Source organism: Musa acuminata, chromosome BXJ3-6, assembly GCF_036884655.1.
Source record: "Musa acuminata AAA Group cultivar baxijiao chromosome BXJ3-6, Cavendish_Baxijiao_AAA, whole genome shotgun sequence".
In the NCBI taxonomy this organism is placed as follows: domain Eukaryota; kingdom Viridiplantae; phylum Streptophyta; class Magnoliopsida; order Zingiberales; family Musaceae; genus Musa; species Musa acuminata.
The window spans coordinates 14,451,365-14,478,764 of record NC_088354.1 but is presented as its reverse complement, the minus strand read 5'-3'; the positions used below and the strand labels follow the sequence as shown (position 1 = coordinate 14,478,764).

The window sequence follows — 27,400 nt, the reverse complement described above, 5'->3', positions numbered from 1 at the left end:
TTTCATAATTTAAATTATTTTTGCTAAGTTTATACTGAATTTATATATATTTTCAACTTAAAAACTCTAATAAAATTTTTAAGAAATTTTTGGAGTTATTTTTTGTCATTTTCCTATGCTGTTGGCACGCCCTATTGTGCCAACACATTGTCGTAGACAAATCTATACAAATAATGTTCGATGTAATATTTGTGTATATCCATGTCTTTCGTTTTTGTTAGTAAGCCGGTATGTTGGTTCGGACCGGTAAGGCGAACCTTGGTTTGGACTGACAACTAGTGTCTACTAGTCCAACCAAGCAATCCTACTTGGTACTCACTTTTTTGTTTTTCCAGTGATACCTATGGGTACAGGTCAATGTACTGTTTGGTATTTCATTATTGTACTAGTCCAACATGTTAAAATTGGTACCAGTCCAACAGTCAAAACCTTAGCACATAGTTACTGATAAGAGTAGAAAAGTAGATAGAAACCAAAGAACATGGAAAAGAAATGGTTTAAACAAATCTTTCAGAAAAGCCTTAAAATTTTAAAAATGACCATGTTTGCGGTGCTAATCTTTCTTTGGCTCTGGAATAGTGCAATGCATGAATTAAGTAATTTTGCCATAAATCCATCATTAACTAATTTCTACAGTCTAGCAGCTAAAGATTTCCAATAAAATCTATTGGAAAATCTTAAAATGCAGGCTGTAGTAGGTTATTGCTATTTTGCATGTATGGCCATTTGTACTGACCGAACTGCAGAATTCCTATACATCTCTCTTTTTAGTTTGGATCTCTAGTCATTACAAGATCTTATTTTAATTTTGTGGTCATCCAAAAAGGTACTATTTTGCTAATTGCATATTTATGATCTTGATATCTGTTATTAATTAGGAAATGTTCCAGATTTTTCTAAAAGATAAAAGTTCCGCTTATGATTGTATTTCCAATGTTGATTCAGAACCCCATATCTTGTTGGTATAGGATTCGGACTGATACTGGTCTCTGGGTGGATTAGTACGAGTCTGGTACACACCGATGTATTGACATATTGTATGCCATTGTACCAGGTGGTACAGACCAAAGAGAAAGAGAAAGAGGAGAGAAGAGAAGAGGTGGAGCACCAATGTCTTGACACACTGTATGCCATTGTACCAGTTGGTATGGACCAAAGAGAGAGAGGGAGAGAAGAGAAGAGTTGGAGAGGGGGGATGAGAGGAGATGTAGGAGTGGATAGGAGGCTCAGTGACAAGGCTTGCTGGTGACCGTCAACAGTAGTTGACTGTCAATAGCAGTTGACAAGTTTGGTTGTCATCAACAGGCTAGAGATATTAAAAAATAAATTTTTGGTTAGACCCGTAAATGCCTTCTGGGATGCACTGGTGCTACCCTTTTTTTAACTATGTTTCTAATAATACAATGGCTCTTGCTTTGTGGGCTTGTGATAATGATGATTTATAGAATGGCATATAGCAATTGTTTAGTGCTTAGGGAAAGCATGAGTTATAGGGTTCAGAGGTTTTGAGGAAAGAATATGGTCAGAGTGAGAGAAGAATACCCCAAAGTATATGAAACAAGACAAAAACCAGGCCAATATGAACTCTATAAACAAAGTTATTAGTCATTAAAAATTTGGTACATCACCATTTAATTCCTCATAAGTGTGCTGATTCTTAAATTGTAATTCACTGCTACTGTTCCATACTAAACAGTTATGCGATCAACAATATTTTGTATTTCCTTATTTGGCTTTTTCATTGCTAATGAAGTACATCCGAAATCTCATGAAGTTAGAAAAGAAAGTTCAATCTTGCTAATCAACAAAGAACTAGACCTTTAAATTAGACCACCAAAATATAGGTTATCATCATCATCAAAATAGATGTTTTCCATGCATCTGTGAGATGTTTTTGCTGGTGCAGTTGCCTTTTAGTACATGTCCATATAGGCTAATTACTGAAAATATTCCAGTCAAAATAAAGAGGTAAGATCACTTGCTGGCATTGATATTACAAGTTGGGAGAGGAAATAGAATCATGTCAGTGGCTGATGATGGACCACAGGCAATCCTGTAATCTGTTCCCTGTCATTTGTGGGCAAAGACATGATTAAGTTAGGAGTACTAGAACACGTTTAGTGTTCTTTGTCACTAATCCACCATGTTTAATTTTTTTGGTTTCATGCTATTTAATCTTTTTTCAGAAGAAGGTTTACTATAGAAAGAAAGTTATATAGTTCTCTTCTTTGCTAGAGAAGTTGCGGGTTCTCCTTTTCGCTCATAGGGGGTCAAAGAAATTGTGTGAGGCAGTTTCAGCAGGATAAGCATTTGAATGAGTTTGGTTGGAAAATTGGCGCATCTTTAGTTTAAAGTGTTGCAGCTTCATGCGGGTTATCATGAGAATGATACTTGACTCCAACTATATATTTACTTTAGCTAATGAAGTTTTGTTCTTCTTGTTCTTTGACAAAGACTTCTATGGGCTCAATCATGTAAGTCTTGTCTATTATGTTTTTCTTCTTTTTTTCTAATCTCTACATATATTTAAAAATTCTGTCTCGAAGGAGCACAGTGTTCTAGGTGTTAACTTGTAATGCAATAATGGTATTACATGTTGGAAGAATAAATTTTATTGAAAAACATTTGTTTCTATTTTGACCATGTCACTCAATCTTTCAGTCTCGAGTGTTCTTTGATCACAGGATGCACTAAGGACATTCTTGCTAAGAAGGCTTGATAATCTGACTAAGGATGACAAGTGTCAAGTCACAATGATTTCCATGTGGGCTGTGGAGCTGTACTTAGACAAGGTCTGTTCTTCTGTGTATCATCTTATTCAGCTTTAGTGTAGCTAGTGCTTTCTTCCTCCTGCTGAATTTTTCTTAGTATACTTGAACCTTTCTTTCTAGCTGTATGAAAGTGTATTATTGAACCTGTTCTCTAATTTTCAAAGTTAACTACCAATATAAGAAAATGAGTATTTCTGTTATGATGTTCAAGTTTATAAGATATCAAATTATGTTAAGTAATCAGATGAGATCACAACTTATCATTCTCTTTATGTTGATACTATGCTTCTCATTCTGGTTTTTTAAGATGTACGTTTGGTTTTGATCCTCTGTTTGGGCATTGAGCTGTCAACATTTTGATTTATACTATCATAACTAAAGTTCGAGCCACGTTTCAGTGTGCCATACATATTGAGGATCAACGTTTGTTGTATCGCTCCAAACTGTATGGTATGGGTTGCCCATACCGGTATGGGCATGGGTCAATACATGGAGCACTCTGTTTTGGTTGGTCCGATTAAAATAATAAAAAAATAAATAAAATGGTGGGGCCCTATCTAAATCAACGTTTGAGAAAAAAAAACAGATTAGGGCTCTTGAATGCGAGCCCTCTTCTTGAGTAAGATGTCGTCGCCTCGCCAGCGCCGCTTTGCCACTACTGCTTCAACGCTTCCTTGCCACTATTGCTGCCGCTTCAATGCTGTTGTTGCCTTGTCGCTGTCGCTGCTTCCCAGGTTCGCTATTGCTGCTTTTTCCTCTTCTTTCTTCTTCTTCTTCATCCTTCCTTCTCTAATCCTCCACTACCGTTCCCTCTTCCTCTTTTTTCTTCCTTGTCGAACCCTTTTTCTTCCTTGCCAAACCACCGGTATCACAAGCATACTATGTGTCGGTACACTAATACAGACTAGTACATACTGGTCTGATAAAGTGTCGAAATGGGTTTTATACTCGAAAAGGCAATCTTTGCTAAGGATGATACTCTTAAGTCTTAACTAATGTAAATTATAGAATTTGTTGCTATGTGGCAACTTATTACATTTGTAAAAGACCCTTAAACTAATAAAATTTATTCAAAATAAAAAATAAATGAAAAATGATCAGGATTTTTAATTGGTTGATCTTGATGCTAATCTCATTGATTGTTCAATACCAATTCTGATATTTTAGACTTTGATTAGTTGGCAACATCAACAACAATAAAGCTGTAAGTCCCAACTATTTGGTGTCGACTATGTAATATCCTTCATTTTTGAATTGGTATCGAACATGTTCAATCATATTGTTTATAATATGATGATTTTTTTAATTATTTTAATATGAAAATTTATTTAATAAAATTTTGCATCAAGCAATTTTATATTGGAAGATTAATGCAAGGAACCTAATTGTGAATCATAGAATTTGGATGTGATTTGTGAAAGTTTTCATATTATGTTAGTGGAGGAGAAAAATATATAAAAAAAGAGAAAATAGAGGAAGTGGAGTACATATGTCACTAGCTAAATAAAGGAGAGTGTCACCCATGCTTGCTATATTGTTGACATCTAAGCTTCTTTGTTGCATGCTTGCCATATTACAATCTTTTGTATCATCTAAACACTTGTAATTAGAGAAAAAAGTGAGAAATGGTTACCAAATTAGAGCTTGCTGCCATCTACCTTGTATTGGTGAAGAGAATGAAAAATTGAAGGAGAAGAAGCGAAGTCTTCTTGCCTTGGCCTGAAGATTTTGGAGTAGTTTAATATCTTTAGGAATTAGCTTTTATTAAGGCAAGTGTTCTATCCTATCCTATAGTAATTCTTATCTCTGATTCCTTCTTGTTTATGCATAATTTGTAAAGCTTTGCCTCTTTCTGATAGCATCAACATTAATTGAGTTGTAAACCTGCAATGCTGGAAACTTTTAATAATTTTGACGTATTTGCCTTATTTCAACTATAATATTCTGTAAAAAGCTCAAAATCAAGCAAATTCTCTTTTGTTGGAAACTAGACTCTTATTATCTTTTTGACAATACCTTACTTGAATGATTTGGAGTACAAATGTCTGTCCAAACTCCAAACATCTCTTTTAATTGATCTATTGAATTTTGTCTAGCAGAGATAAAAATTATGATGTTCTGTACAAAACTTTGAATCAAGTCAAATCTCTTTTGTTGGAAACTAGACTCTTGTATCTTTTTTGCAGTACCTTATTTAAATGATATGATGTACAGATGCCTATCCAAATGTTTATTTCAATTGATCTCTTGAATTCTAATAAACAATGACAAGATGATTCTGACCTATCTGGATTCAATTGCTTGTAATTTTTTGTCGATAACTCCAATTTGTACAAATTAACTTTATTTGAAGGTAGACTCGTATATCTTTCTAACAATGTCGTACTTGAATAAATTGGAGCACAAATGCCTACATCTTGTGCAACGTACCTTACAAATTTTGCCAGAACAGATTGATTCTGAAGTTTACCAATTCTTGCTTCGACCTTTTGGAATTTGATTAAGCTAAGAGTCCTCTCTCAATGAGACTCATGTTGCTGATTAAACTCTTTTATCTCTTAGTCACTGATTTTAGTTACAATTGAATGAATTGTGCATATGTTCAAGTTACCTTTGATATTGCTCTGTATGTGCATATGTATGCTTTTGTTGTTTCACATGTGCTTCTGATACATTTCTACTTTCGTGATTATAATATACTTTTTGTACTCCGGTGTTTGTTGAATATTGTGGACCCTTTGCTAGAAATAAAAAGGGGATTGTGTTATGTTGTGAAGCCATGATGAGCTCTAGACTTGTGGACGCCCAGAAATGGGTGAAATTGTTTTATGTTATGATCTCACTTCACCATCTATATTCCTTTGATATGATTCCAAAGGACATTCTTATGTGTTGCTATACGTTCCTTTGATACGACTGAATTGAACGAAATGTCAAATATGACTCTCCTCCTAAGCTCATTGCCTTGCATTTTGATATCGATTTGCTAATATATTACTCCTTGCTCCTTTGTTATTAATGAATCGAATGAGATATCAAATATGGCCCTTAAGCTCATGCCTTTGAATCTTGACTTGCTTATAAGTTACTCTTTGCTCCCTTGTTATCAATGAATTAAATGAAATGTCAAACATGACTCTTGAGCTCATACCTTATATTATGATCCTAATTTACTCATATGTTGTTATATACTCCTTTGATATCAATAAATCGAATCAAATGTTGAATATGACCCTACACTTGAGCTCATTCCTTGCAATTGTTCTTGATATTCTCATATGTTGCTCTTTGCACCCTTGTCAAGTATGAATCTAATGAGATGATATTTATTGACTCTTGAATCCATGCTTTATATCTTGATCCTTATGTCATATGATTTGCTATCCCCATGCCATGGATATGATTGTTGCTTGCTGAGCTTTGTAGCTAACATTGTTGCCATATAAATTTTTCAGGTTAGCTTGTCACTCACACTCATGTTAGTTTTAAAGTTTAGAATGTTAAATTTGAAGGCTTTATGTTGATGTGAACTTGTGGTAAATGATTGGCTTTATGATTATGGTGTTTCATTGATCTTGTGAGTTTCTAAGTGGTTAATGATTTTGGAGTTGGCTTTGGGTCTTATAAAGTTATCAAGTGATGTTGAACGATTATAAATTGAATAGGTTTTATATTGTATTGTGTCTGAGAGTTGAATGCATCTGGTGTTCTCAAATTCTATGTTATGGATCCTGGGTTTGGATTATGAATAGTTGAAAATTTTATATTCTTTCTAAGATAAGTTCATGTCTCTAGGATGTCATCTTGGGGGTGTGACAAGTTACATCGATTTTTTGCCGCCATTGAGGTATGTAAAAAGCAAGGTCCGCCATACCGTACCGTACCGGAATTTCGACTCTGGCTCGGTACAGTATGGTATCGGTGTACCGAGCGGTACATCAGGGCGTACCGAGCGGTACACCCTGGTGTACCGACAGTTTTATATTATTTTATACTGTAGCAGTACTACAGTATAGTACTGTAGCATTGTAGCGGTACCGGGCGGTTCGCGTACTGAGAACCTGTCGGACCAATACATACCGCCCGGTACGGGCGGTACGCTTCGGTACGGTAGACCATGCCTTATAGTTTCTATTAAAGTCTTTTTAGTCTGTCTCTATCTCTCCTTGTACCACTAACATTAACTATTTCAACTCTTTTGACTACTGTATTCAGACATCTCCTAAGCATATGCCAATGCCATCTTAAAGATTTTCTTTCATTTTATCTTCTATCGAAGCGATATCTAATTGTTCACGATTAAAAATATTTATTTTCCTATTGTTCTTTATAACTTCACACATTTATCTCAACATTCTCAATTCGACAACACAAACTTTTTGTATGTGTTGTTTCTTAACTGTCCAATGCTCAACTTTAGAAAACATTATTGATCTCATAACTGTTTTATAATTCTTTTTGTCATCTCAAAGGTAGCCAATGATCACATAAGACTCTTGATGCCCCTCGTCATTTTAACCATCCTGTTTTTAAATCTGTGCTTGGAATGGCTGGCAGCTACGTTTAAAACTCTATTCTAGGTGCTTACTGGATTTAGATGTTTTTAATAACCATATTATTAAGAAAAAGTGTTGGTAGCTGAATGCAACCCAATCTCATTGAACAGTTTATCCCAGTCACACCTTAATTTGTGAGCAGCCAGACTTAAAACTCTTGTCCAGAAACTGTGGTGTTTCCTGGATTTAGACATCCTCTATAATAGCCATATTTATGAGGAAAGTGTGGGAACAATATCTTAAATTTTGTAGCACATCGGCATCTTGGTTCTATGCTCACATGATATAAAAAGTGCCAATCAGCAGAGGATGACATGGGTTTTCAATGACATCCAACATTAGTTCAATGTTAAGCTTGCTCGATGTCAATAGGGTCCTCAACAATGAATGAATGTCCATAGGATCCTCAGCAATCCATGGATCCCCATTCTGGTTTGATCTGCATTTAATTCATGGCATGGATATTGACATTAACAGTGATAATATGGCCTTCCTTGTTAGTGATGATAAAATTATTTCTATGTTATATAAGTACCTGGGTTTGTCCAAAGAAACCTATTAATCTATAAGTTAATTGATACGTTATGTCTGTACTGATTCAGATTCTTGGATGCTTTTGTAAATTTGTGTAATTTGTTTGTGTAATTTGTGCTTTTATCAATACATTTGTTCTGCCATTATGCTTCCCTTTTGTCTATTTTCTACGGTCATTGTTCATAAAACCTCCAATCATGCCTATTACTGTTGGGATATAAAAGAGCAACACTTGAATGATTGATCTAAAAGTTTTGTATTAATTGAGGCTTGATGTGAGATTGTGAGGTACTACTTATCAAGGTTGTTAAGGTGTTCAGGCAGTCCATAGGTAACAAGGTCCTTATATGCTTAAGAACCACCTAGGTGTTTAGGTAGATTTCTCAAATTTAGGCATTCCTGTGAGCTTGCCCATTGCCTCTTCTTCCCTTCTTGATTCACTAGTCCATCGCTAAACTTCCATGGCACTTTCTTGCTTAAAAGAAAAAAATATATAGCCACTAAATCAAAATCCAAATTTATATCTTAGAAGGTCCTGCATGTTGCACGACAGATCTTCCACGGGGAAGGAGAACTTTTAATGGCAGCTTGATGGTTTACCTTTATTACTATTATTTTCAAAGAAAAAGATTCAACACATTACTATTTGTTAATTATGCACCTACAAAATCCATGTAGGAGATGCTCCTTATATTGGTCTTTTAAATCATAACATGCTAAATCACACTTTTGGTTGAGAAGTAGGCCTTCAGTATTCTTAAATTAAATAAATTAATCCTTAGTTTCTCCAATGTTGGATTTTTTTAGGAGTTTCTTTTTTAATGCTGCAATATTTTGGACCTAATCTGTACCTCTAAAGTTGGTTGAAATGCTTACATTAAATATTCAGTTTGATCTTGTTGTTTCATATCAATATTTACTTCCTTTGCTTGTAATGACAAAGCCAGTCCCATATAGTTGGAATCAATGGCTTGTGTTTGCAGCCTACACTTTGGAGAGTAAAAGTGATAGAGCTGTTATCAAAACAGCACAAGACCATATGCTGTTCATAGTTAAGTAAATGCCATCAAATGTCTTTTGATATTGATCTTTGTGATGATTAGTTAAGTAAACTTGAGATTTTTACCCTATTATCTGTGGGAGCTTTGTTTGACTAGGAACTTTCTTTATTACCTAATGTTCATCAATCTTTCTTTCTTTTTTCAAACACCTCTGATTACTTCTATGTGACCATTGCATCCCAACTTCATTTGTCACTGTGGTTTATGTTTATGTTTTCTATTATTGCCTTATCAACCCAGAATAGTTGGGAAAATATGATTATCTTGATATGTTTGCTTGTAGACCCAGGTTTTTTATCTTGATATCTTAATTTTGTAGATTAACCGTTTGCTATTGGAAGATGACACTGGCAAGGTTGGTAATGTAGCATCAGAAGCCAACAAGACTGAGTACGAGTCAATTGTACTGGAATTTCGGGCCTTTCTTAGTGACTGCAAGGATGTTTTGGATGAGGCAACAACAATGGACCTTCTGGAGAGGTATGAGTTTATGGGATGGTTCTTAAGCTAATGATTATGTTTTCTCTTTTGGACAACTACATATTCCTTACATGAACAGTTTCTTCTTTTGGTCTGTGTGTTCATTGAAATGTTGGAAATATCTTCAGGTGCATGGTTTTTACCTACTGAATCATTTTGTCAAATGTCTTTCTTACAAGTAAGAGGATATTCTGGTTCTTTATCTTTCCAAGGGATATTCATTTAAGGATATTTCTGTTGCATGCTATAACTATACGTCATAATTATTTCTTATGCTTGCATGAAGAACTACATATAGTATTTGCGATTGTCAAGTGCACCCTGTCACCAAGGGGTTACAGCCTTGCCCTAAACAACGTTTGCTCTAATTTTTACTATGATTGAATTGATCCAGTACATAATAGCATCCAAATATGCTAGAATTCACCTTCAATGTCTATCTAATTTCTATATGCCCAAGCTTCACATGAATTATACATTTTGATTTTAATAGTTTATAGTTAATAATCTATTTGATTGTAGATTGATTTTATTAACATAAATCATGGTTTAACACCATGCTTTGTGTGTAATATGCCACTATGAAATGTAACCTTCAAATGCATTGATTCATACATTACAAAGCTACATACATTAGTTTTTCCCGACAGTAAACACATGAAAATATGGCTCATTCTATGTGCCATACATTCCAACGCTACAGACAGATAGCACTCGCCTGAAAAGTCTATATCTAATCTTATATATGTTCAATAGAAAAGCATTAAAATGCATAAATGCCACATTATGAATCAAGTACTTAGGGAGTCACATTGCATTTGGATTCTTGACTCATACTTGGCAAATTGTTGGTTAACTTCTCAGTAGATATTTATGCATATATTTAATTTAGAATGTTATATTAGTGTGGGTTATTGGATTAATGGATAACATACTTTAACTTTTTGTAAACATTGCAGGCATGGTAGAATTGATGAGTTGGTCTTCTTTGCTGGACTAAAGGAGCACTATGAAATCGTCGTTCACCATTACATTCAGGCATGATTTATTCTTCTGTACAACATTCCTGAAATTTTGTAATGAAATCTAAAGCTATATGTTTCATTTTATTTATTTATTTAAAGGCAAATATAGACAAACTAATTCTTGAATTGGTTTCGTATCTTTCATTATGATCAGTTTCAACATAGCTAGTGCTCTATAGTTAAAAAGAAGTTCAACTACTATTCTTTGGAAATTATGAGCTAGTTGATAGAGTAGAGCCTTATTTCTTAGAAAGATTGTGATGATTTTTGTTGAACAGGATCCGCACTATGTTTAGCAATTGATGCAGGATCACTAATGATTAGCCTGCAATAGAGCACAACTTCTTATATTATTGTGAATTTAGATAGGAAGCAAGATTGAAAATTTAGAAAGTAAATTTCAATCGTGAAAATGTTAGTAAAGGTTTTAACTATTGATATTGATAGTAAGGTCTTGAGATCAAGTCCTGTCTTCATCACTTATCTTTTGCCAAAAACATAATATTGTTATAAATCAAAATGAAAAATATATCCTACAATTAACCATTAGAAGAGCAAAGAAATAAGTATATATTATATAGCAAGGTGTGCAATATCGTACCGTACCGATGTTTCGAGGTTGGCTCGGTACAGTATGGTACTGGCGTACTGAGCGGTACACCAAGGCGTACCGAGATATTTCCTCTTACTGTAGCACTGCTACAGTGTATTACTGTAGCACTATCCGTCCGGTAGCGGGCGGTCCGCGTACCGGTATGCCGTCGGACCGGTATGTACCGCCCGTACCAAGCGGTACCATTCGAAATTGCATACCATACTATATAGTATGATAGTGCCTTGTCAAGCACCAATACAACTATCGACAAGGGTAGTAGTTATCACAGTAAAAGAAAAAAAATAAAAAAATAGGTGGAAAATAAGTAGAAGTGGGGAAGAAAAATTAAGCAATTCCTTTTTTGTTTGACTAGGAGTCTGATTTAGATAGAGAACATTCAATTGGTCTAGTTAACCAACCATTTTAGCACTCTAATATCATGTTATCAGAGCTTCTAGAAACCATCTAGTAATAGTGATGCAAATATGTCTGAAAATACAAGAAAAATGTAAATTTTAGCCAACAACCAAAATCCTAACAAAAGCATAATCTAAACTTGACAGGCATCACCTTTTTTTGACAATGATTATTTTAAAGGATGACTTTATTGTTATTGTTACTTGTGATTTGTTGAACTTCTCTTGGTGATAGCTGATTTCTTTCACTTTCTTGTAGTCTTGACATTGGTTCAAGTACTCTTCTTTTAAAAGCCATCTCAAAATGTTTCTCTGTGTCATTTCAGTCAGTTGGGCATTACTTGTTTTTGGTTATTCTGACTAGTATGCTTTATCTAGTTATTCATTTCAAATGTTAAAATAATCAAATCTCTAAAGATGTGGGGCCTACCAGACTACCAGTAACGTACAGGTGTGGGCTCTTTTGTTGAGAATAAACAAGGTGTTCAATCTGATACAAAGTGTTGTGCTGATATTGTGTTGGCATGGAATGCCACTTAAATCCATAATATGTTTCATGAAGATTAGTGGAAACATGATACACTCGTAAAATCTGTTTTTTATCTGTGATGGCATCTTGATCTGTAGTGTAGTTCACATGAAGTTTGTTGACTATCTGAATTTTGAAAAGGCAGAATTTGAACACATCCACCTATTCAACTTATGCCCTACTGACTTTTAAATTAGCATGCTGTAATGACTAGAAAAGCTGACGCGATATTGTATTCCTTTTTGAGTGATTGTTAGCAAGGAGAAACAAGGAAAGCTTTAGAGGTGCTTCAAAGACCCAATGTCCCCATAGATCTTCTGGTATGGGTTTCTGCACTGAGAACATGTTGAGCTACTTTTTTTTTTGTTCTCCTATTTTTTGAGGGAAGGGGGATACCTGCATACAATTTATTATAGTACACTGTATTATATTTTCTCTCTGAAGAAAATATAGTAATTATGATCCTTATACTGATGTGCTGTTTTATACATGTTAAATGCAAATTCTACTTGTTTTGCAGTATAAGTTTGCTCCTGATCTTATTATGCTCGATGCTTACGAGACGGTTGAATCATGGATGGTTACAAATAAGCTGAACCCCATGAAGCTAATACCAGCAATGATGCGCTATGCAAGTGAACCACATGCCAAGTATTGTTAATTCAGTCTTTTTGTTACATATAATTAATTTAGCTGCACTGTTCTCATAGTTTATCTTGTTTGGTATATTCCATTTATCTTTCAAATGGAATTCTCATTAGAATTGAAGAGATTGATGGACACCTGTACTCCATAATTATCTTAGAAATGTTTTCTTCTTGATTCAAGTTTAGTTCCTCTACTGCAAGATAGATGGTCTAGCTTCTAAGATTGAATTGCATCATCATCTCATTGCATTATTCAAATATACATGTTAGGCTTTTACAGAACAATTATTGCAAATTTGGTGTGCACATGATGTTGCTTTATCTTGGTTTGTATGTTTGAATTTCTATTCGCTTATGTCATAGTTAGCCCTTTCACAACCTTTAGGAGTATGTCAGGCTTTTCTCATCTTAGTTCACATTATTAAGATACTATGGCTACTATGACCAACTACATTCAACATGAATTTCTTCGGTGAGTAGAAGTTGTGTCGAATCTCATCACTGGCTAATGTTATTGTATGTATGGGATTGATAAACAGTATGAATAACAATTAACTTCCTTCTGGATGAAGCTGAACGATTGGTGCATGTAAGATAGGATTTGAGAGAGGCCCAGCAGGTGAATTGAATATTAAAGTTTAAGAAGTTACTTTTGACTCTTAGGTTTATTGAAGCATGCCAAAAAGTTGTGATGTTGGAGTTCTTATCCATGTAATAATTAAGATCTTAATTGAATGAGAGAATTAGTTTTATGCAGGTTTTTTTTGATGGATGGTGATTAAACAATTCTACAATGCATGCAAAAGAAGATAGAATATTGGAAAATTTACATCGAGTTGAAAATATATAAAAAATTTTAGTTCAATGCAGATTGATAATAACAACCTGAATAATTAGCACTAGACAAGTAATGCTTGCAGATTTTCTGCAACAGAGTTGTCTTATGCATTAGGCTCACTGTTGATGTAAGATTAAATTATTATTTACAAGCTTGTGTAGTTGTTGGATGGTAAATGCCAGTACACATTTCAAAAAATGTCAAAGCCATGCCAGCAGTGCTGTTGCATGCATCTGCACATCAATTAGAAGTTCAGATTTGTGCCAGCAAGGTATATATATATATGTGTGTGTGTGTGTGTGTGTGTGTGTGTATGTATATATATATATATATGTGTGTATGTATATATATATATATGTGTGTGTGTATGTATGTATATATATATGTATATGAATGTGTATATATATATGTATATGTATATATATATATGTGTGTATATATATATATGTATATCTATATCTATATATATGTGTGTGTGTATGTATGTATATATATATATATATGTATGTATATATACATATACATATGCACACACATGCAGTGTGAGTGACTGGTATGTTGTTGAGAATCCACCAGCACGCGGTTTATGCCAGCTGAAACTGGCAAAGTAAAGCATGGCTCCATAGGTAGGTAATTCATCTTTTTGTGAACTTTCTAGGAGTGACATACTAGAAATTCATTAGTGAGTGAGAGTTAATTGGAAGTTAATCTGTAGCAAGTTAGTCAGAAGTTAAATAGGGGAAAAGCCCATATTACCAAACAATCTCTCTGGTATAACAAGCTCTCATTTATTGTGGAACTAGATCTTAGGAAGTACTCACAGAGAAGAGTATTTGCTTATGGGTTTTGAGCCAAGTGATATTGATTATTATAAGAAAAGCACAAAGTACTACAGAGATATTAGTCATATGATAGTGTAGGAGTCAGCCATATATATTATTAGTGCAAGTGCTCCCTTTTACAATGACTGTTATACATGTTAAGGCCTCCTATAGTTTGCTTTTGTTAGACGTATGTCTTGGTCATTTGCGTAGTTGTGATATTGCTTGACTTATATTGATTTACTTATTTGCACCAATGGCATGGCGTTTATCGTCCTTGGTTCAGTTGATGCAAGTTGTCAGCTAAAGTATTAATTCTAGCTGTAGTAAGTTTTATTTGATAAATTATGACCACTGTTTTCTCTTGATTGATTGTCACCTATTTACTGCAGGAATGAAACCCATGAGGTTATTAAGTACTTAGAATTCTGCGTCCATAATTTGCATAATGAGGACCCTGGGGTGCATAATTTGTTGCTTTCCTTGTATGCCAAACAGGTTGGTATGTCAGTTCATTCTTTGTATAGCTAGATCATTATTTTGTAATTTGTGCTTAAGGTTATTTGAGATTTCATTTCTCTGTAGTTTCAACAAACTACAGTATTTCATTCTCTGTAGTTTTTTTACAGCTGAAGGTTGATCCCTTTTTGTCAAATGTGCGATTTACTATCTTATTTCAGTATCATGCATATGATTTGCTGATGCTGAAAGCCTGAAACTATATTTGTTTTGTTTGTTATCCTTATAATTGAAAAAAAGGATTATTTTGCCATATTGTGCAATTGACTCGTTTCACCCGATACGTATAATTCCTTTTAGTATAGGTAAATCATAAATTATCTGATATGTAACTAATCCTTAGTTTCAGTAAAGGACACACCATGATAGCACGAACATATGTGAGATTGAAATCTGAGAAAATGAAGAATACAAAGTGGTTAAGAAGCATGGATGCCAACACAAGACATTTTTGCTGTACTTTTAATATGTATCCGTTTTATGCAGTTACATATAGTTCACTGTCAACTTTTACTTAGGCTGTGAACCACCATAATTTTGAATGTTTGTCATCTATTCTTCAATGTAGGCATTTAGCAATACTATGATTCTAGCGAATTCATGACTGAAACAATGACGAAGCTTTGATGGATGTACTGGTGTCTTGCTTTTATAATTACTGTATGCTATAATTGGAATTTGAGTCTAATAGCAACTTCTATTAAGACTGTATTCAGGAGGATGAGAGTGCACTGGTGCGATTCTTGCAATTCAAGTTTGGCAGAGGACGGCCAAATGGTCCCGAGTTTTTCTATGATCCCAAATATGCACTTCGGCTCTGTTTAAAGGAAAAGAAAATGCGTGCATGTATTCATATTTATAGCATGATGTCTATGCATGAAGAAGCTGTGGCTCTTGCATTGCAGGTATGTTTTTGTTAAGCATTTTCATGCTTCTCTGTCCTAATTTTTCTGTTTCTCTTTGTTTAGTGTTATCAGCACACTATTCTTTTCTTTTTCGCTCATGCGTTATATTGCTAGATGTTCATAGCAACTGTACAACGACAATAAGCCATAATGTCCTAATTATTTGAATGACCACATGGCTCTTTGTTGCCATCAGTTTCTATTTAGGGCAATATCACTAGTCAAACAAGTAGCAATCAGATCTCTTTTGTTGGTTTTAATAAAGTTTTCTTAGACCTTTATCTGCCTCTCGTCATACCACTACTACATTTTAAAATTTTAAGAAATATAGTATTATGTAACTCCCGGAACAGAGCAAACATGTTATTTAAAATTTTAAATCATATGCATATTAGTTGTTTAGGTTAACGTAATTGGTTTACCCAGGTCCTGTTGTGATGATGTGCTTCTTAGCGGATGTTGGGACATTGAGAGCATATTTTGGCAATTTTTTCAGTTAGATGAAGATTGTCATAGTATATTTAATCATTTTTTCCTAAAAGTTTTATAGTGACATTAGCATGAATGTTCATTCATTAGGTAGACCCAGAACTTGCTATGGCAGAAGCAGATAAAGTTGAAGATGATGAAGACTTGAGAAAGAAATTGTGGCTTATGATTGCAAAACATGTAATTGAGCAAGAGAAGGGAGTTAAGAGGGAGAATATACGAAGAGCAATAGCATTTCTCAAGGAGACTGATGGACTTCTGAAGATTGAGGATATTCTCCCATTCTTCCCGGACTTTGCGCTTATTGATGACTTCAAAGTAAGTTTCCTATTCTCTGACTTTGCACTTATTTTTGATTTCAAAGTAAGTATTCCTATTCTCAGACAGATTGGTCAATGATGATCCTTGCAAATTCAAACATGATAGTAGACCAAGGTTTCCATTGCTAGCTGTTGATGTTATTTGGATTTACCATTTTGCTAGCTCATGTGTGATTGCATTGGATGATATAGAAAAAAAATCACTGGCTTGTATTTATGTTATAGGAGGCAATCTGTTCTTCATTGGAAGATTACAACAAGCAGATTGAGCAACTGAAACAAGAAATGAATGATGCTACTCATGGCGCAGACAATATACGGAGTGATATCAGTGCTCTCGCCCAAAGATACACTGTTATTGATCGTGATGAAGAATGTGGGGTATTGGTCTGACTCTTATACTTTCTGGAGCCTTATAATACTATCTACTTTGTAGTAGTCCCTCGACAAGTTAGATTAGATCAGTGCTTTTGTTCACTTGAACTTTTAACGGTTACAAACTACACAAGGCTTGAATGGTTTATTTATTGCAATGTGTATTGTGTGGAACATAAAACCACTTTTGACTAGCTTCAACTCATTTTATTTTTAAGAGTAGATTGGCCACCTTAAAGTGTTCTACTACTTTTCACATTGCATCTAATCTTTCTCTGATTTGATTATTAGGTTTGCAAACGTAAAATATTAACTGCTGGAGGGGCACCTCGGCTGGCTAGAGGCTATACATCAATTGGACCTATGGCCCCTTTCTATGTTTTCCCCTGTGGTCATGCCTTCCATGCGCAATGTCTAATTCGTCATGTGACTGAGTGCACAAGTGAAACTCAAGTAAGTGACAAGTTAGCCATTTTGTTTGTGTTTAGTCTCATTGTGTTGTTTAGCTACCATGTCAGTCATCTGAGAGAAGGCTCAGTAATCTGACATCAGGACTCTTAGCAAGAATTTGAAGGAATTATTACCAGGAAATGGCTGTATAAATCCTGATGGCTCATACAGCCATTTGAATGTCTATTTAACAGCCTCCTTTGCATTTGTTAGTTTTAAACAACCACAATTTAGCTCACTCTTCAGTTTTTCTGAGTTCTAACCACAAATCATATGCTGGCTTAGGCTGAATATATACTAGGCATTCAAAAGAAGCTCAGCTTACTCGGAGAGAAGGCAACAAATGATTCAAGTGTTTCCGCAAATGATGAATCTATCACAAGCATGACACCTCTTGATAAAGTTGGTATACTTTGAACTTTGATTTGTTGCTTCTATAACAACTGAGCTGACATGTAGTTAATTTGATAAAACAGCTACGGTCACAGTTGGATGATGCTATAGCAAATGAGTGCCCTTTCTGTGGTGACTTGATGATCAGAGAAATCTCACTGTCCTTTGTTCTGCCTAGAGAAGCAGAAGAGATGACTTCTTGGGAGATTAAGCCTCACATCACAAGTCAGAAAATTCTACCAATGACCATATGATCTGGCGTTTTAGCCATTCAAATTTGTCTTTGTGTGATTTATGTGTCTGCTTGTGTGATAAAAGGAACTGCCAGCAGCATCGGTTTGTATTTATAACACGTTGAAGTATCCTCTTTTTCTGGCTTTCATTAACATTTAATCTTATGCTTTTCTGAATATGATATTCACTAAATTTTTTTGGACATATTCAAGTAACTGTTTATGTTACTAAGTTGCTAGTTTAATGGTGGGAATATCTATGTGGCTGAGGTCAAATGTATGGGATTTAGTCCTGGTCATGCTTAAAGTTGAAATCAAATGCATGAATTTTCTTTGTTAGTTTTATGTATATATATATATGTATATATATATGTATATATATATATGTATATATATATATATGTATATGTATATACATGTATATACATATGTATATACATGTGTATATACATGTATATATATATATATACATATATATATCTCATTTCATAAATTTGTAGGAGTCGGATATAAAGCACGATTCCTGAAGGCAGTTCACAAGCACGATTCCGATATTGGTGTACCCTTATGATATATATCGGAAGGGTACACCAGTAGCGTCGGTTTTAGAAACCGACACGACATTGTTATCCAGCTAACTATCATTGAAGGTTTTATGATAAGATCAAGGCTTTGGTCTTGAGTTTGTCTGTTAAGGTTATTTTGGCGTTTTAAACCGTTCTTTGAAACTTGCAATGTTTAACTCCTTGGACATTGTCGGCACCAAGAGGATCCTTATTTCATGTTATTATGTTTATGGTGCTTGTATTGCAAGCATAACAGGGTGTTTAAACGTTCGAACCGATAAGGGTTGAATTGAATTGAATTATTATTATTTTTATTCAGTTTGGTTAACAAAAAATAGTTCAAATTGGAACATTCGGATCTATCTAATTGAATTGTTGCAAAATCTATTAACTGGTTAATCGATTTATAAATTTAAATAAATTATTGATATTAAATATTATTTTATTAGGAATCATGTTCATTGATCTTTGGATTTTATTGACATAAAATATTAATTAGTAGATATTTTTACTAAATCATGAGAAATAATTTGATTTTATTATAAAAGAATTAGGCATGAGGAACAATTCAATTTTATTAGAAAAGAATTAGGCATGAAATCTTTCAAATGCATGAATTCTTCTCATATGATTTTTTATAAAGAGATTCATTTAAATGGATCATTATCTTGATTTTTTGTTATTTATAAATTCATAACTTATTATATCTTATCATCAAATTAATCTCTTGATTTCTCGTTATTTATAAATTCATATTAATATTTATAAATAAATATTAATATATTTATGTGATATCAAAATAGTTGTACAATTGACACATTAATGCAAATGAAGAGAAATAGCATCATGATATCCTTCTTTTCTTTTTTAAAAGGAAAGAGAAGTAAAAACTTACATTTTTTTTTTCTGTTAATGATAAAGAGGGAGAAGTCTATTGTACTCTTTAATGACATGAAAAAATTATGATATTTTAATTTATGATGATGAATTATGATATTTTAACTTACGATGATGTCTTGTGTAATGATCATTTTGAAATGTTAACTAAAATGATTAGTCATTATGATTTATGATTAAAATTGTTTCGATTTGAATTCAAGACTAGCATTAAAAGATTATCATTCTTTTTTTTAATTCAATTTTATTGTATTTTAAAATAGCATATATAGATAGGGGAGTCTGGTTAAAGTTTTATTATCAATTTGTTCTCATCATAAAAAAGGATGAGATCGTTGAATCTCGAATTTTGATGATGAAATCAATTGATGTATTTATGAACTAATAAGCATTTAAAATAAGTAACACAGGAAAAACTTAGATCACGGAAAGGTAAATTGTTGAAGCAGGAGAATCATATGTTGGGTCGTAGAGCATTATGTCAAAGTTCGGGTATCGAGCCGGAAGGATCAGACATTGCGTTAAGAAGATCGTATGTTGCGTGAGGTCAACATACCGATGGATCGGGCTATATACCAAAGGAAAAGATAATGTACCAAATGTTCGGACGAAGTGCCGGATGAATAGATGACATGTCGAACAACATAGGTTTCATGATTATAATTATTATGACTTGATCAAAATTGTTTAAGTGTCTAATTAAATTAATTTTCGAGCGTGACCATGCCAACTTGATTAGGAGCTCATTAGGCCTGAACTAGGGTTGAATTAGACCTATTGAAACACACCCTCAACTCTAGGTCAGATATAATTATATTTTCAAGGTCAAATATAAAAACACACCCTCAACTTTAGATAGAAGTGCATTGAAATAAAAAATATACACCCATAAAAGTTTGACTTCGGGACTAACTTGAGCTTAAGAGGGATAAGCTCGGAAAGCCTCTTCCAACTTTGATCATTGTGTAAGTAACGTTCGGGAGCACGATATTTTTATCTCGAAAGGAATATATATATATATATATATATATATATATATATATATATATATATATATATATATATATATATATATATATATATATATATATATATATCAGGGTCACGTTATATTGATAAAAACGTGAATGATATATTTTTTTAACATATCACATATGATTTTTTTTAATATGTATTGGGTTCTTAATATATATTTTAAATGTCTTCTCAACGCTGCTTGGGATCTGTAATTATGTATAGTTAAATAAATATTCTTTCGATCATCCTTAATTGGTAGAGACTTTTTCTTATCAAGATTTCGGGTGATATGGTGAATGGTCTGACTCACTTATTTTCTGACATAAGAAAAGCCACATGTCCCATCCTAACCCACCGTTGAGCCTGCGGTGACCCAAACCAACCATTTTACTGGCTTCTCGCTTCGCTTCATGAATGATTACGTTTCCTGCTTCTGGACCACCGCCGAGCCAATAATTTCTCTCTCTCGACTTAGCCCCCCGTATTCTGGCAGGTCAGAAACCATCAGCGTCTCATCCGCAGTTTCTTCTCCGGGGGTTATATATATATATACGTATATATATATATATAGAGAGAGAGAGAGAGAGAGAAGAGAGAGAGAGAGAGAGTCTGGCATCTGCGCTGTCACTCCCCGTCGAACTCTGAGAGCCAGATCCAAGTCCGTAAACATGGCTTCAGCGAGCAAGGCTTCGCTGGTGATCGCCGCGAGCGTGGCGGCGGTGGAGGCGCTCAAGGATCAGTTAGGGCTGTGCCGGTGGAACTACGCTCTCAGGTCGCTCCACCAGCGAGCCAAGCGCAGCGTGGCCTCCATCTCTCGGGCCACGCGAGTCTCCTCCGCCATGGATCAGTGGAGGAGAGGCGGGGAGGGAGCCGCGGAGAGAGCCAAGCGCACGGAGGCGTCCTTGTCCAAGCTCGTCTACTGGGACTGCTGGGGACCCAAATAGAGTCGCTTGTACCGACGCATAGATATTCATCCAGATTAATGGAACTTCTCTCTGAGATCGAAAGATGTTTGATGTCGAATCTAATTTGTCCTCCGCCGTCTCGGTGACGATCTATTGATTTATGTTGTCGGCACTTCGATCCATCGTTCTGATAATTACTATCATTTCATCTAAAAGCTTATATTTTTAAGTACTAAAGTAGAAAAACTTGATTTAAAATTCAAACATATATATTATTTATAATTGATAAAATTATATCCTGGGATAATACGTTTTACGATTAATGATTAGATTTTGATACAAGAAAATAGTCTCTGTAAAAAGCGAAAAATCTAAAAGAACAAAGCAACAAAGACGATAATATCACATATGAACTTCTATTTCCCTTATTCCTCTGTTTTGCATTTGCACAGACTAATTCATCTTCTTAGGTCCCTCAGTTGGGGCCCCAGCAGCTGAGATACATCACCGTGCGCAGAGACTCCTCGGCCCGCTTCCTCTTGTCTACCTCGGCGGCGCAGCTGGTCTTGAGAACGGAGGAGTCGTCGACCGCCCTGGAAAGCCGCCTCACTCTGTTGGACGAGGAAGAGGAGGCGGCGGCGCCGTCCTTAACCGACCTGGACGCATGGTCGCGGATCCCCTGCGCCGCCCTCGCCCCGCCCTGCACCACCACCCGGCTCATGTACCGCAAGCTCATCCAGCGAACGCACCACCGACACCAGCACACCGTACGAATGCCACGCAGGAACACCCCCAAGGCTCTCTATATAGAGGGAGGGACGTTCCGGTGGGCGAGATATAGCCGGTGCCGTGTAAAGGTTCACCGGGTAATTGGAAACGATTGGCCCTCTGCCGATGGATTTAGGAGAATGACCGACGGCACGTGGCGGTAAGAAGGATCCGGAAGTAGCGTTGCTTGCTCCCGCGGTACGTGTGGTCGCATCGCCAGGTGACGAGCGCCTGCGAGAGATGCCTCACGGCATAGGATCCGGATTCAGATCCCAATTCATTGATCGGATTCGGGTAGGATGTTTAGGATCCGCATCCTTTTGATCTTTACATCGTTCTTCGTCGCGGAATACAGGAAGCAACGGAGGACTTCTTGAGAAGCCGGTGGATTTCTCTGGCAACGGAGAGTAGCCATTAGCCGCCCTCTCCGCCAGCGGAGACGCCTTCTCCTTGATTTGGAAGGTAATGTTTCCATGGAAAGCAAGCACGGGAAGCGTTTGTAGTCGGTCTTCCTTGGAATGGGCGGCGTCGCCGCCGAGTAGCGTGGTCAATTCGTGGCCTATCTCGCCGTCACCTACCTCGACCGAGAAGCCATGATTCTCGTGCGTCTGTTTTCTTCTGTTGCAACTGACCCTGTTAGAACAGCGAGCTTTGGCTTCAATCCAAATCGAGGTGGATCAGGCGACGGAGCCGGTCCAATTCGATGCCGGGCAAATGATCGAGCAGGTGGAGCTCGTGGTTCTCGGGGCTCTGCCAATGGCGGATGCGACCCGTCACCCCTTTCGCTTTCCTCGGTTTGCTTCCTCTACTCCTTGCCCATGCGAAATTTTGACCACGGTTTGGATTAAGTTGATCTTCGACTCGACCCTGCTTGCTTGCTTGTCCAAATCGAAGTCCTTTGTTTGATAGGAGAGAGAGATTAACGGGAAAGAAGATTACACATTGATCGACCCCATCGAACGCCTTCTCGCTCTCGTCCTCTCGATTTGCGTCGCCGCAACAGAGACCCTCCCATCGTTGCCATGGAAGCCCAGCAGACGCCCCCGAAGTCCGACAGACAGGGCCGGCCGCCGGCAATCGAGCCCTCGTCCCCCCGCTTTTTCCTCTCCGCCGCTGCTGCCGCCAGCCCCGGTTCCCACCGCCGGATCGCCATCGCCGTCGACCTCAGCGACGAGAGCGCCAACGCCGTCAAATGGGCCGTCCAGAACTACCTCCGCCCCGGCGACGCCGTCGTCCTCCTCCATGTCCGCCCACCGGCGTCCTTACTGCGATGATTGGGGCGCCATCGACCTTTCCGTCTCCGCCTCCGCCTTCGACGACCCGCGATAGGAGGTGCCGCCGCAGAAGTTGGAGGAGGACTTCGACGCCTTCACGACCACCGAGGCGCAGGACCTCGCGCAGCCACTTGTCGTCTTCAAGATCCACATTATCAAGGGACATGTGCCACGAGATCGAGAGGCTCGGCCTCAGCGCGGTCATTATGGGGAGCAGGGGCTTCGGTGCCTCCAGGAGGAGCAGCAAGAGCCGGCTCGGGAGCGTCAGCGATTACTGCGTGCATCACTGTGTTTGTCCTGTTGTCGTGGTCCGCTATCCCGATGATGGCGCCGGCAGCGACGCATCAGGGGCCGGGGGATTGTTAGCACCTCGTGTCAATGGCTCCGCATTGCCTGTAGAGGAGGTAGAGCTCCCTCCCGCGCCTGAAGAGGAGCAAGAGTATCATGATGCCGTCGATGAGCACAAAGGTTAGAACTTTTACTTCGTATACGTATCACTGTGAGTTCTTGACAATTAATCTTAGCTATAATACCTATGAAATCTATATATTCTTTTGTTCGCTTTAAGGTCAAACTGGTGGAATAGACTCTGCAAGGGAAGTGAAATGTTGTAGGATTTATGATTCATATATATTTTTTCCTGTTACGGCAATGTATATGTATCAATTATGCTTTAAGGATTAGAAGTTATAAACCAGTTTAAAGATTTTAAATCTTTAATGTGGCAACACCGAATGTTTCTCACACAGTTCAGTAGATACGAAGGAAAGCTCCACTTTAGTAACTTGACCAAGGAAGACCAGTTATGTGTCTCATAGGAGTAATTAAATTGTTTAATGGTTTTGAATGCACTGGTTATCTCTGAAGACAATCACTTTGTGTTGTCGTGTTGACTTCTAGAGTCATTGTGCAAGTTTTCTTCTCCATTATACAATCAAAATCGGGCCTTATATTGCTTATTTTGATTTAAACAGAAGATTTGTTTGTGATATATCTAGAGCCTCCATGTTTTAATGTTGATCGGCCACTGCAGAAACTTTGATTTGAAGTACCGATACTACGTGCGATAGTATGATGATGAGTTGTGATGACCGAACTAAATCTCTGCAGAATGTAGGCCCATCTGCTGTCTGTTAGGTATCTGGTACTCAGTATCACTCGAGATCATTTGCCATTTAAGGGGCAAACTAAAGTTGTCTCAGTTTGTGGTATCATAGTGTACAAGGTTGACAACACATATTAAGGTAAATTGTAAAAACCAGATGAGTTACTACAATCTCCAAGCATCAGTTGTTGGTTAATTATTTGCATGCTTTGTGAGTGAATGGTCATGTTGGTGCCATAATCATTATGTACCTCGTTGACATTGATGATGTTAATTTAAGTTGCTCTTTGCCATATAAGCTGGTGTTAAATAAATTTGCAACTCTCTTTACTCAGTTCTAAGAAATGACATGGATGATGGTCGTTGGAAAGTGACTTCTTCAGCAGATCTACACCTCCATGTAATGCTTGTATATTGAAGACTAAGTAATCACATGGTTTGCTTGTCAGTTCTGAAAAAGTGGACAATTGTTGAGTGTATCTTCTGTATTTACCAGGCACTGAAATGTCATGTTCATGTTTCTGCTACTTTTTTCTGCTACTTGTTTGTCAAAAATTATGCTCGTTTACTCATCAACTGGTGCAGGACAATTCCAGAACCCTGTTGTTTGAGGGTGTTGAGACACCACACCAAGATTTGGAGTTCAGTTTTCATGATCCATCATCTAATGCAGGTTTCCTGATTTAACATTACAATCTGGTTTTCAAGGTGAATTGTGAAAACCTGATAAGTTACTACAATATCCAAGTTTACAGGTTGGAAATTACTGCACATGGATGCTGCCAGCTAAGTAAGGTAAGAATGAGGAAGGTGTCAAGTAAGTATTTGTAACAAGGACCCAAGTATGGTCCCCTGAAGTTTGAACCTCCTCATGGGGCCCTATGTTCTGTGACTATGTAATTGTGTTTCTAAATTATGATATTCCAAAATGGCTTTTTAGTTAAGACATATAAAGAAAGGGTCGACTACTAACGAACTAGTAGTCGATTTTTCTGCTGCCAATTTTTCTGCTGTTCATATTTCCAATTATGTTGAGCAAAATGGAGGTACGACCAATAATTAAAGCACATATTATGTGCATTCGAAGCATGGCGAGTGTTTGTGTTCTTTGGTTAATGAATGTTCTTGAGAAACTATAGCAAATTATCCTTATGCAGCTATTGAAGCTTGTTCTTCCTAGACATGTTTTTACATATCTGCATTTCCAGGCACAGTATTATGGATTTTGTGCAAAGATTACAACTATATGTGTGCAAACCTGCAGTTCACAAGTATGAGTTCTTTTCTTTTTTCTGCTTCTGCACATAAAAACAGCCAATACATGAACTAGTAGCAGACTCTGCTACAGCATCAAGGTCAGAAATCTTGTTGTGAAGAATTTTACTGATGCTGCATGTTCCTTGCCTGTGAACTTGTGGGTCTAGTTTGGATGCTTCATCCCATGTTCTTCAATAATAGTGGAAATGCCACAACCATATTCAGATCTACAACAAGGCATGTCCAATCTGCATGATTATTTTGAGGTCTTTTGACAGCATTGGATGTTCAACTAATCAGTCTTCTTCTTCTTGATAGGTGATGGATGTGTCAACTGCTCGTACCTGTGCCAGCAACAATTGTAGAGGAGAAAACCAACATGTTGGTACCTGTCTTACACATATCAGACTACTCCTCTTACCATTCAACATTGAAGATTCTGTATTTGCGTAATTCACTTGGTGATTTTGAAGAAGTCATTTACCTTGATCAAGTATTTTCTCTAATACTTCTGCTGCTTTTTACCTCATATGCCATCCCCTTTTTCTTCATCAACAAGTCCAAAGTAGATTCTTTTAGCCTAAAAGTGAAAGATTTGTTAAAAAAAATTCCTTCATGTATGTACATTTGTTCTTTTATTGTTCTAAGCAATGTTTTTAATACTAACAATACTTGTACTAGTTTGTAGTGATCAGTATTTATGGATAGGAAGTGCTAATTCGTGATACGGTATGAATGACAATGGTGAATACCTATAAGTTAATGTACCACTCAGATACTTGAATTATCTGAAGACCAAGTATCATACTTTGCTTGCTTTGATAATAAATATTCTTGTGGATAATCGAGTATATTACCAAACAAGAATTTGATACTTTTAAATTTATATGTCTAGTGCACTCTAAATACTTGTCTTTCTTTCTTTTTTCTCTTTTCATTCTTTCATTTTAATTGATACTTTGTCCTCGTATTTGGGTAATCTTCTGAAACAATGCTATGACACTCTTCGATAACAGTAAACTTTGATTCCTCTGGTCTCGACTTCTTCTTCGTTCTTCTGTCCCTGTTCTATGATTTGTCTAGCACATGCAAGTCAATGTTTGGCTTAATGTAGGACCTAATTATGTACAATTATGAGTCACTATAATCCCAATCATGTAATCCATACAGTATGTTTGATGTTTGATTTTAGGTTGAGATGCTTCTGCCCATTATAACTGCAACAATTTTATTTTCTTTTTTTTAGTATTAAAATATTTCATTCTCATATCGCATGATACCTAAAATTTAGAGTTAAATCATATATATATATATATATATATATATGTTCTATTTATCAGCGTCAAATATAGTTAATAATAATGAACTTTTTTTTTATGGATGTCAGATATGTGTATGATATCGGGCGGTTTCTTTAGAAAATACCCATATTTTGGGTATTTTCTAAAGTGCCCCTCTTTTATTTTTTTTTTCAAATAATATTTTTAATTAAAAATATCTAAAATATCTTTTTAAAAATTTTCATCAAATTTTTTATATTTTTATTAGTTTTTGTTTTCATTTGACTCGTTTGAGGAACAGTTTGAACAATTTTTTAAATAAAATACTGTTTTAAAAAATAAAATAAAGTAATTGATTGGAAAATATCTAAAAT

At 36.1% G+C, this 27,400-nt stretch overlaps 1 protein-coding gene and 1 pseudogene across 1 annotated transcript in view; both read left to right on the top strand.

Moving 5' to 3' along the window:
* The window catches only part of LOC135641156 (vacuolar sorting protein 18-like), a 29,593-nt gene extending 11,391 nt beyond the window's left edge, over positions 1-18,202 (top strand). Inside the window, exons 12-23 of the mRNA XM_065156254.1 lie at positions 2,685-2,792; positions 9,242-9,402; positions 10,362-10,440; positions 12,225-12,287; positions 12,488-12,618; positions 14,666-14,771; positions 15,509-15,697; positions 16,277-16,504; positions 16,732-16,887; positions 17,173-17,334; positions 17,617-17,733; positions 17,808-18,202. Of these exons, the coding sequence (XP_065012326.1) occupies positions 2,685-2,792; positions 9,242-9,402; positions 10,362-10,440; positions 12,225-12,287; positions 12,488-12,618; positions 14,666-14,771; positions 15,509-15,697; positions 16,277-16,504; positions 16,732-16,887; positions 17,173-17,334; positions 17,617-17,733; positions 17,808-17,978 (1,671 nt within the window). The 3' untranslated portion in view covers positions 17,979-18,202. The remainder of the gene's footprint in view (positions 1-2,684; positions 2,793-9,241; positions 9,403-10,361; positions 10,441-12,224; positions 12,288-12,487; positions 12,619-14,665; positions 14,772-15,508; positions 15,698-16,276; positions 16,505-16,731; positions 16,888-17,172; positions 17,335-17,616; positions 17,734-17,807) is intronic.
* Positions 18,203-22,317: 4,115 nt separating this feature from the next.
* LOC103988184 (universal stress protein PHOS32-like) lies at positions 22,318-26,976 on the top strand (annotated as a pseudogene).
* Positions 26,977-27,400: the final 424 nt, after the last annotated feature.